This window comes from Plasmodium gonderi (genome assembly GCF_002157705.1).
Source record: "Plasmodium gonderi DNA, contig: Chr06, whole genome shotgun sequence".
Lineage (NCBI taxonomy): Eukaryota > Apicomplexa > Aconoidasida > Haemosporida > Plasmodiidae > Plasmodium > Plasmodium gonderi.
Genome location: NW_021628931.1, coordinates 544,459 through 558,164, shown reverse-complemented (window position 1 = coordinate 558,164; position 13,706 = coordinate 544,459). Strand labels below are relative to the sequence as shown.

General features: G+C 31.0%; 3 protein-coding genes across 3 annotated transcripts; all 3 read left to right on the top strand.

Moving 5' to 3' along the window:
• Positions 1-522: 522 nt before the first annotated feature.
• Positions 523-6,640, top strand: PGO_061000 (hypothetical protein, conserved; the record flags this gene model as incomplete). The annotated part of the gene is made up of 13 exons (XM_028686744.1): positions 523-898; positions 1,098-1,242; positions 1,446-1,519; positions 1,665-1,883; positions 2,046-2,231; positions 2,462-2,538; positions 2,701-2,913; positions 3,057-3,273; positions 3,418-3,471; positions 3,620-3,738; positions 3,913-4,462; positions 4,984-6,285; positions 6,522-6,640. 13 exons carry the CDS (start codon positions 523-525, stop codon positions 6,638-6,640), a joined length of 3,651 nt encoding a protein of 1,216 aa, XP_028542545.1.
• Positions 6,641-7,991: 1,351 nt separating this feature from the next.
• PGO_060990 (hypothetical protein, conserved) lies at positions 7,992-10,817 on the top strand (the record flags this gene model as incomplete). The annotated part of the gene is made up of 1 exon (XM_028686743.1): positions 7,992-10,817. The coding sequence occupies one exon, from the start codon at positions 7,992-7,994 to the stop codon at positions 10,815-10,817; it is 2,826 nt and encodes a 941-aa protein (XP_028542544.1).
• Positions 10,818-12,507: 1,690 nt separating this feature from the next.
• PGO_060980 (hypothetical protein) lies at positions 12,508-13,623 on the top strand (the record flags this gene model as incomplete). The annotated part of the gene is made up of 1 exon (XM_028686742.1): positions 12,508-13,623. One exon carries the CDS (start codon positions 12,508-12,510, stop codon positions 13,621-13,623), a length of 1,116 nt encoding a protein of 371 aa, XP_028542543.1.
• Between the last annotated feature and the right edge of the window lie 83 nt (positions 13,624-13,706).

The window sequence follows — 13,706 nt, the reverse complement described above, 5'->3', positions numbered from 1 at the left end:
GTATCCTCGGCCTTAGCATTTTTCTTCACTGTGCACACTTTCTCAGAAATTTTTTTTTTTTTTTTTTTGAACTCCATTTTGTTTTTCCTTATTTTATTTTTCTTTATCTTATTTTGCTTTATCTTATTTTGCTTTATCTTATTTTGCTTTATCTTGTTTTGCTTTATCTTGTTTTGCTTTATTTTATTTTTCCACTTTTCTGATGCGATAAACATACATGTGTGAGCGCAAGCATTCGGATTGTAAACTACACATGGAGCATAAACAACATTCGCACAACAAACTACGCAACTTCATTCAGATAAGCTGCTGAGAAGCGGTCGCAGTGGTCTATGTGTATGTATATATATATATATATATATATATATGTACACACATATAAACATACACACACATGTACAATACACATATATATGTACGTATAAGCATACACACACATGTACAATACACACATAAATGTACGTATAAAAGGGATAAAGGGAAAATGTGAGTCTTTTTGAACACTCCCCAATTTTGTGTAAAATGATAAACGAAAATGAGATTCAGGAACTTGAGGATATAAGAAATGACATTTTAAAAAAAAGCGAAGAAAAATATGACTATACCTTTATAATAAATATATTTTTATTACTTGCTCATTTTATTCTTTTTATTATAATTGTTTTTATCTACTTGACATATCGAAACGATGATTTTACGAACTGTTTTCATCAAACGTTTGCACACGTATTACAAAACAAGTATGCTAATATCAGTGATATAGAAGATATTCCAAAAAAAATTGCTGATTTGTCGCATGTCTGCAACCATGTGAGAATCCACTTTTCCAAATATGAAATGAGGGAAACTTACAAATACCTCACCTCATTTTACAATTTGAACGCCCGAACTTTTGTAGGTGTGTAAGAGTGATAGCCGGCACGTAAATCTTTGTTCTTATTAGCGGAGTGTTTGCACCATCGCTTGCACATATGGTGCTAGACCTCCCTCTCCTGTGCGTGCATTATTCATGTCTTAGACATGTAGAAACATAATTAATCAGTAGCACTATCCCTTGAATCATTACTTTCCACTCCTTATTTCCCACCCCTTTGAAGACTACACAATAAGGTTCAACAAATTATTCAGTTCCTCTATTTTTAAAGGGCACACCAGCATAAGCATTTCTCACGTCTATTATTGGCACGAATGGATCCTTTTTATTTTCTTCAATCTTTGCACACTTGTAGTGTTGCTCAGGAAGTGTATATCGGAGAGGTTAGTTCATCCGAAACAAACAAAAACGAATAAACAAAAGAACACTGGTAACAATGGTACTAGTTCCACCATCAGAGACGTTTATAAGAATCTGCTACCTGTGCCAGGTGATCAATCACCCACCACACATGCACATATGAAATAATTTCCCCCATTTTTATACTCGCATTTTTTTCTTTAATTAATAGGAGGAAAATGAACATGCTACATGCATCTATAGTCGGACTCATTGATCTGGGCATCCTATATGAGCAGTTTATAGGTACACTACAAAAACGGAGTAATTCTTTTCTATTCTTTACTTTTTTGCATGTACTTGTTTTTATTTGGATGCACGTGCTTATTTCGTGGAATCCACTTTTTTATATCTTATTTATTTTTATTACGTTTACAATTTTTTCACTTAGACACCATTGAGAATCATTCTGTACCCGAAAAAATAGTAGATCTTTTAATTTGCTCGTACTACCTTTTTCTGATGATAAATATATTGACCGAGTTGTCAAAAATATGCAAAATTTTTACAATTCCATTGAAAATAGTTCAGATAACAATTAAACACAATTATGTCTTGCTCATGTTTCTCCTAAGCTTTTTGGTGTTAATATTTATTAATTATTTTTCAAGTAAGAGGGACGGAGTGTTCTATAAAACCCTTGAATGATTCGAGATGGAGTTAGTACATGGTTAAATTATGTCAAAAGAGATGTGTGTGTGTCTACCCACGTCTACACCTACACACACACACACACATACCCTAACGCGAATTCTTAATTTACTTCTTCCAGGCGGAGAAAAATTCAAAAGTTATTTCAATCACGTGTTCACGTTTTCAGACGATTCAAAATATAAAAATGAGTTTATTTACAATTTTTTTTTTTTGTTAATTTATAATTTCTTCTTTGTCCCTATGATCACAATTGCGTCCACTACTACGACTTTTCTACTGATAAATAAAAACAGGGATATGTTTGGTAACCACTTCAATAGATGCATATGAAAAGAGGGTTCATAACTTAAGTGTGCACATTGCCAACGCACTATTCACTGAATCTCATCTAGAAAAATGAACAAAACTGAGCAGAACGTGTGAAAAAACAAGTGCTAAGCGTAATGCGCCTTGCACTTGCATCCATCGAGTATAAAGTGCCCACAAACTACATTTTTTTTTTTCTTTTTTTTTTTTTATTTTAATCTGTTGTAGAGCTTAAACCTCTAAATAATCAGCTATGGGCCAAACTAAGGAAGTACTTCTTTTTCCTGGACGGGGAATATAAAATGGTAAAGCAGTAAAGGAGTGATATGGCAAATACACACTTTTTACGAGTATGTGTGTGAGTACAGTGGAGCAGGACACCCATTTTCCAAAATGATAAAAAGACAAATAAGAAACAAACCATGGAGGAATTTTTCGAACAAAAATTGCTTTTTCCATCTGTACAGGAATCAACCAAACGAAAAAAAGAAATGGGATACGAAGAATATGAAGAGAAAAAGGATAGAATAAATATATTAAAAGTTGGAAATATATTCCTGTTTTTCCTTTTTTTGATATTTTTTGTTCTCAAAATATTTTTTGACTATAAATCACTGAGTTATATTGATGCAAATTACACACGCCTGTTAAGAGAACCATTTGTAACTAAGATGAACATGGTAATGAATTTTAATACGCATGTATAGACCTCTACTGTTCGTACTCGTGTATGTGTAAAAAAAAAAAAAAAAAAAAAAAAAAACTGTTCTTTTCTATGTGCATTTACTCCCACCATTTGCATTTGACCACCTGATCCATGCAGGAGAAATCTTTCGACACGTTCACACACACGTCCGAGTACCTTGATTTTCTCAAAGAAGTCATAATAAATAACATAATGAGAAATAAAAAAAATCTGCAAAATAATAAATTATTTGAACTACAATCCGATTTCAAGGTACAAGATGTTTTTGTTTACGAAGACATTTTCCACATTTTTCCCTATGATGTGTATGTAACATTCACTGATGGAAAAGCAGGTATAACACAGTTCGGTGCGCACAGGCGTGCATGTACTAATGGTCATTCACACGGGCATACACCAGCACGTCAATACACACAACAATAAGGAACAAAAACTTATTCATACTTTGTTGTCTAACCCCTTCGAATTACTTCCAAAGTGTCACAGGAAATAGCAATAGAAAACCCTTTGCTTTCAAACGAACCTATCACAGGTATGCAAACGTATCGAGAGTTTATGAACATGAATATATTTACTTTTCCCCCCCCCCACCCACCCACACTTGTATAGAACACATGTGGTTTCCTACATTCTCATAATTAATATTTCTTTTCTTTTTCCTCACAATTTCCACGAAATAGAAGTAAAAATACTGGACGAGTACAACAATTTGTTTGGTGATAAACGTGAAGGGATTAAATACTATCATGCATACGCCTTGCTGTACAATTTTGAGCACAATTTGTTTATATTAATAAATGTAATGCTTTAAATTGCTTAAAAAATAAATAAATAAAATAATCGGAATGACAATAATAATAAAAAAATATGAACATGCATGTAGATATACGTTTTGTTCTCCATTTTAGCTAGCTAAATAGATTTTTTTTTTTTTTTTTTTTTTTTTTTTTTCCCTGTCTTGTCCTATATGTAGGCCACATTTGAAGTCCAAAAAAATGGTCTGTTCAGAAAAAAAAAAGACGTATTTGTGCAAGAAATGAACGTATTTGACAACATTCTATATAGGAACAAATTAATTATTTTGATATTTCTCTTTATCATAACAGTGGCATATTTTGTGGTAGTTATGTACATGTTGTACTATCTTAGGAATCGCTTTTTCCTTCTATTTTTTGGTTTTTTTTTCTTAATATGTACATGTTTCTTTTCATTTAATTTTATTACTTTAAAATCTGTTAGCTATTCGTATGAATATGTTGATCACATAAAAAATAAAAACATTTCAGATACATTTAGCCTGGACAAATTAAACAAATTTAAGTCAATAGTGCATGATTTATTAAGGATAAAAGTGTGCAAGTTTTATGGGAATTTATTTTGCCATATAATTCTTGTAATGGTTGTTCTGAAAATTTATTGTTTTTTTTTTATAAACTATTTTACTTCTTTTATTAAGTACAAGCTCCACTTTCTGTTTGTCACGACGTCTGTGTTTACCTCCGTCTTTTTTATGTCCTTGTTAAGTAAGAGAAGTTTTTGCAAACAAAAAAAAAAAAAAAAAAAAAAAAAAAAAAAAAAAAAAAAAAAAAAAAACAAATTTAATAAATAAAATAATAAATAAAATTGGGATTAAAAATAAAAAAAAAACAAAAAAAAAAAAATCACAAAAAAAAAAAAAAAAAAAAAAAAAAAAATTTTAAATACTATTTATTAAGAAAATTTTTGAAAAAAAAAAAAAAAAAAAAAAAAAAAAAAAAATAGACTAATGCAGAAGTAGACCTATTTCATTACTGCAATCATGTGTGCTATGTGGAGTTATAATGAGAAGAAAGACACATAGTACAATGTCCAAAGGAGAGAGGAAAAAAAAAAAAAAAAATAAAAAAATAAAGAAAAATAAAAAAAAAAATAAATAAATAAATAAAATAAAATAAAATAAAATGCATATAGCACCGTTCAGTTTTACTCATAATTACTTACTGGCACAAGCTGCAAATAATGTTTCTTTCCTTTTCCCCTCCCCCCATTTTCCTTCTTACTTAAGGCTCGTACTCGTATCTGGATTCAAGTATAAGCATCCTAAAATGGACAATGTTGTTTTATCATATTCAGACGAGCGATAAGTATTCGTCGTATGAAATGTTAAGCAACTTTCTTTTTTTTTTCTTCCTATTTTATATCACGTCGATATATTTATATATCTTTTTAAAAAAAAATGAAAATGTAGTAAAAATTAAACTTATCGAAGATAACGAAAATGTATTACCCTTTGACGATATGGTTATTGATGACCATGACATTTTATTACATTTCAAGGCCATACTGTACACCCTTGATAAAACTTTTGAAAAGGTAAGAATATTAAAAGAAAAGTATAAGATAAATCAAATTTTAAACCAACAAATTCAGTGGTATAGTCAATATTGCAATCAAATGCTTTTACAAAAAAATTATATGAACAGTCAGAAAAACTTGTTAAATTATTATGACAACAATATGAACATGCCTCAAAATGATGTACAAATTGCCAACACAGCCAATATCTTGAATGAGGGTAATCCTTTCTCTCAAATGGAAAATGGTGCAGTAGGGAATGATGAAATAACGCAAAGTCCTGTCGAGAATCAGGAAGCTACAAGTAAACATGGGGATGCCCAACTTCTAAAGAGAACAGAGGGTAATGTCCAAACGATGGATCCAATAGACCCAAGGTCTTCGTGTGATAAACAAAGCATATATACTTCAAAAGATGAATTAAACCTCAAAAGTGACAATAAATATGATTTTGCACAACCAAACGATGTAATTTCTCCTTCGCATCAATTTAATGAATTCGATATGATCCAGAAAACGGAAAACATGAATTTTTTCTTCACAAAATTGCTAAATGCAAAATACGACTTTGGATTTTTGCATGAACAGGATAGTAAGAATCAAGAAAATGAAAAATATGGAAAAAAACTACTAATGAACTTTTTCAAAAAAGGGATATATGACAAAACTGCAACTAGCAGAAGGGAAAAAAAAAAGGAAAAAAAAAGAACTCAACTGAAATACATGCTAACAAATTTAATGAGAGATTTGTCCAGTATAGAAAATATAAAAATTTCCTTTACCTATATCCTATTTTTGAAAATAAAACGACATGTACTAATTCAGAAGACAATTCAATTGAATAAAGTCAAGGGGGAACTGAAGGCTGAATATCAAAACAGAGTTCTCTATAAGAATCATTTGATCAATTTACAAAAAAAAATGGCTGAAGAAATTGTAGAAATGGAAAAAAATATACTCATACAAAAAAAGCTGAAAGGCACTCTGATCCATGTCATAGAAGACGGAACATGTAAAGCAGAGAGAAGGAGAATTATGAGGGTCACGCAACAATACGGTGTACACTGAATCAGTACGCCTTTTTTTTTTTTTCATTTTTTTTGTCCTAATCGTTCATGTGTGTCCTGTCCGTATGTGCAGGTGCAAATATTTTGCCCTTTTCTTTCCATGCTGCATCTCTAAGTTGCATCTTATATGTTGCATCTTTACCTGTTTTTGCATCATCGATAATTTTTTCTCCCTTTTCAGTTTACCATAAGGAGGAAGACAAGGTTGAACCTGCCAGCGAGGACTCTTCAGAGGTCACATCATCATCTGCCCGTGGTGTGTTTGGAGCACCGGTACTACCTGAGAAGCATCAAAAATGATGTGAATCTGCTTCTTCTTCTGTCTCTGACCTTTTCACTACTAGCACAATTATTTCATTCTACGAATTTGTCATAATGTAAGACCCATTTCTGTGTCGAGGCAGATCATGGCTTATGAACCCACACACCAGCTTATATACCCCGATGAACATTTATGTAGAATTATTATTCCTTAATAGCAAAAAAAAAAAAAAAAAAAAAAAAAAAAAAAAAAAAAAACTACTTTTTGTGGGAAACACTTCGGACTTTATTCTTTCGAATTTAATGTGTTTTAAAAAGGCATAAAAAACTGGTAACCAATCAACATGGGTAAAATTATATATCAACTTAAAATTGATGTATGTTAATTAAATTAGTAAAATTACAAAAAGAAAAAGGTTTGGATAACGAATGTAGGGATTACCACCTAGAGATGAGATAAGCCTTACCGAGAGTGAGATTTTTTTTTTTTTTTTTTTTTTTTTTCTCCACTTGTATAAACATGTTACATAATGTGTGAGATAAATGTGTTTGTAATATATGTCATGATGAATGTTTAGAAAAGTTACATTTTTTATTTTTAAAGGCCTTTTTTTTTTTTTTTTTTTTTTTTTTTTTTTTTTTTTTACGACCAACGACAGTATGCCAAATTATGGAACTTTTTCCCTTCTTTTAAAGGATTTACTTTTTTTTCAGCACCCAACATCGCGTTATATACATTCACAAGATTTTTTTCTTTTTGTCAGTAAAAGTTTGGTCACATATAATGGTATTAATTATAAAGTATAGCTATATGTAACCAAATGAATATTTGATTTTTTTTTTTTTTTCTTTTTTTTTTTGTATACATATAAGTATCCACTTTCCATATTGTTAAATAAGGAAAAGTATGCAAAACAAAGCCTTTGAAAAAAAAGAAAAAAAAAAAAAAAAAAATTCACGCAAGGGATAACAAGAGATGACCTAGTTTATTTCTTAACTTTAGTGAGAGATCCACATGTTGTCGAATGTGAGATATCTGGTATGTTCTCTTATATGTTTACATTTTCTCTTCATCTCGATTGGGTTATGCTTCATTACGTTTGAATACAAGCTTTTCCACCCAATCACAAGTATTAGATTTTACCTAAGAAGGCGAATGAATAATCATTTAAGGGAGGATACATAACAACACATGTGTGTTCAGTCATACATAATAAGTTCTCACATTACACCACATTGTGTAGGAGAGGTAGAAAACATGTTTTAATGGAAAATTAAATTTTGTCCTATATGGCTAGCCAAAAAAAAAAAAAAAAAAAAAAAAAAAAAAAACATAACGAACGAACGTACGAGGAAAAACTGAATGATCAAAAACTGAACGAAGAAAAAGATGCCTTCAGTTTTTGCTTGGGTCATGTTGTTCTTTTTATTATGCGATTTTTATGATACTCTAAAATTAAGAAACAGCACAAAGAACATAATACACACATATGATAATAGTGACAGTTCAAGAAATGCTCGATCTTTTAGTCCTAACTCAAATGTAAGGCAGTTTTTTATCAATAATAAGAATGTGTTAGAGAATAGACTAAGATGTGACAGAAAAAATCTGTTTATAAAACGGAATGTTGAGAGGGACTTATCGCATAGGAAGGAAGAACTGTTTATGAATAGAAAAGAAGAAGAAAAGGAACAGGGTGTGCATAAAAATGAAATGAAAATTAACAAGTTCAAGAACAGCAATGGCCACGAGTTTTTATGTACCAATCTTTTGATGAACAATGAAGAGAAAAATTTTATAGTAGACCTATGCAGTGACAACAGCTTCATGTTTGACAAGAAGGAAGATTTTTTTGACAGAAGTAGCAATGGAAAGAGTGGTGTAAAAGGACAAGGGCTGCTCTCCCTTTGTTTATGGTTCGATAAAGAAGATATCCATAAGACACACGAAGAAATATATCTCAACAGAAGTAAAATTGAAGTAGACAAATTGATAAAGGCAAAGGGTAGTTTAAAGAAAAATAATACTTTTCATTTTTATGTTATGAAAGATGAAGGGTTAGATAAACATTTTGATGGAATATTAGGTTTTGATTTTTTTTCAAAATTTGAAACATTTCTTTTTGATACTATCAATATGATAATACATCTTGGTGACAATAGTGATGATTACCATCGTGCGATGAATCGATTAGAAATGTGGAAAAATAAAGATCTTTATGAAAAAATTGAACTACATAACTATAGTAATCACATTAAATATTTTCATATAGATGTAAATAACCACCTGTACAAAGGGCTTCTAGACTCAGGCACTTCTAAGACGTTGGTTGTTAATAGTGATATGAAACTTGAAAAGGAAGATCCAAATGGAGATGGTGTCATTATTGAGAACATATTAAATGAGAAATTTAAAGTAAATAAGTTGAAAAAAATGAATCGTTTTCATATCGTGTCGAAGGAAAATAAGTTACTACTAACACCGCTTCAGATGAATGAAATATACACTAGTGAAAATAAAATTTCTTATTTGGATTCTAATGTGGTTTTATTAGGTTTAGATTTTTTCCTAAATAAAAAGTTCCTATTTGATCTGAAGAACAGTGTGCTTTATGTACACTGGAAATCATCTGATTTGTCTTTTTCTGACCAACGTGATAAAAGATATATAAAAAGTTCAGAGAAACAGGAGAATGATAGGAACAATTCTCCTATTGATGAATTCAAAGTGAATGAGAAATGTTCAGAAATATACGAACAGCTAAAAAATAAAGAATTAAGTTTTTTAAAAATGTCAAAAGAATTGGAAAAGGAAAATATAAGCATGCATGATTGTAAAAGCACAAATGATGTAATAAAGAAATATGCTATAAAAATTCTGTACGGTTCAGAATATCTATCAAAAAATGCATCTGATGGAAGAGGAAAAGAATTTGATGAAAGATACAAAGAGATAACTAACTTTTTTAAGAAATTAAATTCTGAGGAAAAGCAGAATATGTTAAATAAAATAGTAAACATTTTGAAAAATAATTATTATAACACGATCGGAGGAGGAGGAGCAGGAAGTAGTAGTAGCAAAAAGCGTGGTGAAAATGATAAGGAGAATATTACAAATGAGTATGAAAAGGCATCTGAAATTTTAGAAAAATATGTTAAATATGAAATTGAAAATAAGCAGTATTCCTTACACAGATTCAAATCGTGGAATGTAAATAGAAAAAGTGAAAAGGCAGTGGATGAAGAATACAACCATTTGCTAGAATTATACAATGCACATCCAGAATACAGTTTCGAAATTTTAAATGATTTTAAAAAAGAACTATCTTCCAAACGTATAAATGTTAACAATATTGAAAATGAAAATGAGATAATAAAAAAAGTGGCTGAATCAAGGGTATACAATAACCACCAGCAAAATAATTTTAATAAAGAAGGAAGAAATAAAAGAAGGAAAAATATCATCGTAAGGAGATTCACAAATGATGGTAATAATGTTCATACACAAATTATCATTAGACGGAATGGATTAGACCAAGATGGTGAGAATGACAATAATGGAAGTAGTAGTAGTAGTGAGGAGGGTGATGAATATGGAAATGACCAATATGGCAATTTCGACAAAATGGATGATATTTTCCCCAACTCGCTATTCTCAGGAATTTTTAAAAACTTCTTTGGAGATAGTAATCGAAGCCAAAATTATCGCAACATACGAGATGGTGATGGAACTGATGAAAGTTATGAAAGTGATGGAAGTGATGAGAATGATGGAAGAGATGAGAGTGGTGATAATGGGGGAGGAGACCTCTTCTCTGAGTTAAACAACTTGTTCGGATTTGGTAATATAGGAGAAAATATTTTCAGGAAAAAAAAAAAAAAAAGTGTTATAGGTTTTAAAACCAAGGAACCGAACAACCTCAGTGAAGAAGAAAAGGAAGGAACTGGTGCAAAGAATAAATTGGACAGTATATCAGAGGCAATAAAAGAAGAAAAAGATGTCGATATAATATATCTGCTAAACAAGGTGCAAAAGTTAAATGATGAAAATTTAAAAAATTTCATTTTGCAATCCTTAAAAAATGAAAACGTACGCAAAATCCTCGTGGATGCATTGAAAAAAGGGTACCAGAACACATATGAACAATGCCAAAAGAAAAACGACAATAAGAGCATGTACCTCCTCCAGATGTTGAAGCAAACTGGAGTTTTTTGAGACACACTTTGGCATAGTGCCATAAGATAAGGCGAATAAAGCACATGCAACTTTTTATGATTATGTTGCAAAGGCGAGATAAACACGATTCTTCCAAACAAAGATCCAACGCTCAGACATATTTTTCATTTAACCGTGCACCACAACCTCCTTTTCAAGAAGCCTCCACCCCGCTGTGGTAATGACATACGCCCAGGGCCCTTTTTGTTACGCAAAAATGTGTAAACGTGTAAACGTGTAAACGTGTAAATGTGTAAATGTGTAAATGTGTAAATGTGTAAATATGTAAATGTGTAAATATGTAAATGTGTAAATGTGTAAATGTGTAAATGTGTAAATGTGTAAATATGTAAATGTGTAAATGTGTAAATGTGCGTGTATGTATATCTTTTTTTTTCTTTTTTTTCTTTTTTTTCTTTTTTTTCTTTTTTTTCCTTTTTTTCTTTTTTTTCTTTTTTTTCTTTTTTTCTTTTTTTTCTTTTTTTTCTTTTTGTTTCCAGCACGTTCTCCCTTTTTTTCGTTCATTTTTTCTTCCCCCCCCCCTCTTTCCTTCTTATTTTCTTTTTCATATCATTTCCTAATTACCTTGGAAGAGGGTTCATTTTTTTTTACAACATTAGATTCTGCCTTACAGAGGCATGCACTTGTTTTCATGGCTTCGTCCACATGCTCATCCCACCCGCCATGACATGTTACAACATTTTACATTTCGCTCACTATGCAAGTTCTACGAGCACCGTACGTGTTTTGTGCGATATATTTTTTCATTTCTTTTCATTTTCAACAACACGACAAGAATTATACAAATTTCGTGTGGTTTATACATCTGCACGAGTCAGTTGTTCAATTTGCAATTTGTTTTACTCCTCCAAGTTAGTCCATGTGGAATGTATTTTATATCGCCTCATGCTCCATGCAGTACTCCATTGGGTGGGGGGGAAAAAAAAAATAAATAAAATAAAAAAATAATGATAAAAAAATAATGATAAAAAAATAATGATAAAAAAATAATGATAAAAAAATAATGATAAAAAAATTAAGATAAAAAAATTAAGATAAAAAAATTAAGATAAAAAAATTAAGATAAAAAAATTAAGATAAAAAAATTAAGATAAAAAAATATAGATAAAAATATAAAATGAGGTGAAATAAAGGCAATTAATAATAACACATTTCCAATGAAAGATTCTCTTTCTCTTCTCAAGTTAGTGCATTTTCTTTGCAATCATTTATGTTTTTTCTCCCATATGGCTATGTTCACAATTTATAAGTGAAGAAAAGAGGTGTCCCCGTACATTAGCTGAAAAACATGAATCGAAGTATTTGCTTACTCCCTGCAATAACATTTATCTCACATGTTATACATTATTCTTTTTCCACATCCTACAACAACACATTTAGCTGTGGCTTCCCTTTGACCGCTTGATGTCCTTCCTCAAGGGAAGCCGTACCTTCACCCCCATCTGAATCTGGGCCCGAATCTGGGCCCGAATTTGCGTCCGAATCGTCGTCCGAATCTGCATCTAGGGAGATTGCTTTCTTTGCTTACGTCACCCGGACCCAGATACACACACACACAAACATATATATATATATATAGGGGTAGAGAGAGACATGCGAGATTTCCCAAGGACTGTGCTCGCGTGCTACAGCTGCCGTTCCCCTTGAGAGCCATTCATCATCACACAGCATGAAAATAATTTTAAAAAGAGGCAGGAATCCATTTCATGTTTTCAAAAGATGCAGGAGCAGCACTGAGGGGAGGCCCAATTGCGGGCACATTTGTCTGAACGATGATAAACAAAACCTAAAAAGGTTTGCTAACTTAGAAAAGATCCATTTGAAGAAAAATGCATGCACAAAGAAAGTAGAAATATTCATCGATGATTTAATTTTGTTAACCAAGAGAAAAAATGTCTTCTCGTTTTACAGTTTTGATTTATGCTTTCTAATAAAACTTGAGATACTAAGGAATAAGGAAAAAATGAACTTACGCAAAATGCCCATAACCCTGTCATCAAATAACATGATCGATTTTGTGAATTTAGTTCATGCTTGTGAAGAAGTAGCATTTGAAGAATACTCTCCAATGGAAAAGAAAATTTTTTTAAAGGAGACTCAATTGAATGATACGCATGCAGTAAACAGATGTAAATATGACAATGTTGGAGTGGAGGTGGTAGAAGAGCATTGTTATGAGAATAAGGAGAAAATTCAAAGAAAGGAAGGAACAATGAAGCCGCATGAAATGCAAAGAGATCTTATAGAAAATAAACTTTATGAAAATTTTAAGAATGATTTAATTTTTTACCATACTGGAGATTTGATGAACAGTTTAGACAAGGTGAAAAAAGAAGATTTAACAGAAAAAATTGATCTTCCAATGAGCTTAAATTATATAGAAAATTATAAGATCTTAAATTTACGTGAAGAAGAAAATAATGTTTACAACAAATATATTCACCTCTTTGAAGATATGCATAATGTTAAATTGATAAAAGCAAAACATTTCGAAACACCTGAACAAGATTACCATGTTCAGAAAAAAATCAAAAATATAATAAAAAATATGAACAATTCAGAACTTTTTCTCTTTTACAAATGCACACAAATTTTAAACTCATTTGTCTTTACTTACCTTTTTTTAAATGGACACATGGATTATAAGGAAGCTTATCGATACTCTAACTTGGATTACATTTATCAGTTTCTCAAATGGGGATATGTCTACGATGTTAATATTTACAAAGATGCTTCTGCTCTGCTGACACTCTCGTCTCTTCGTTTGATTCGTGCGGTCCTCTAGGGTAGAAGCGGTGACATCGTGATGGTGGAGCGACCATCTGATGACACACGTTACACTCCTCTGGACAAAGCTATTCCTAGTCG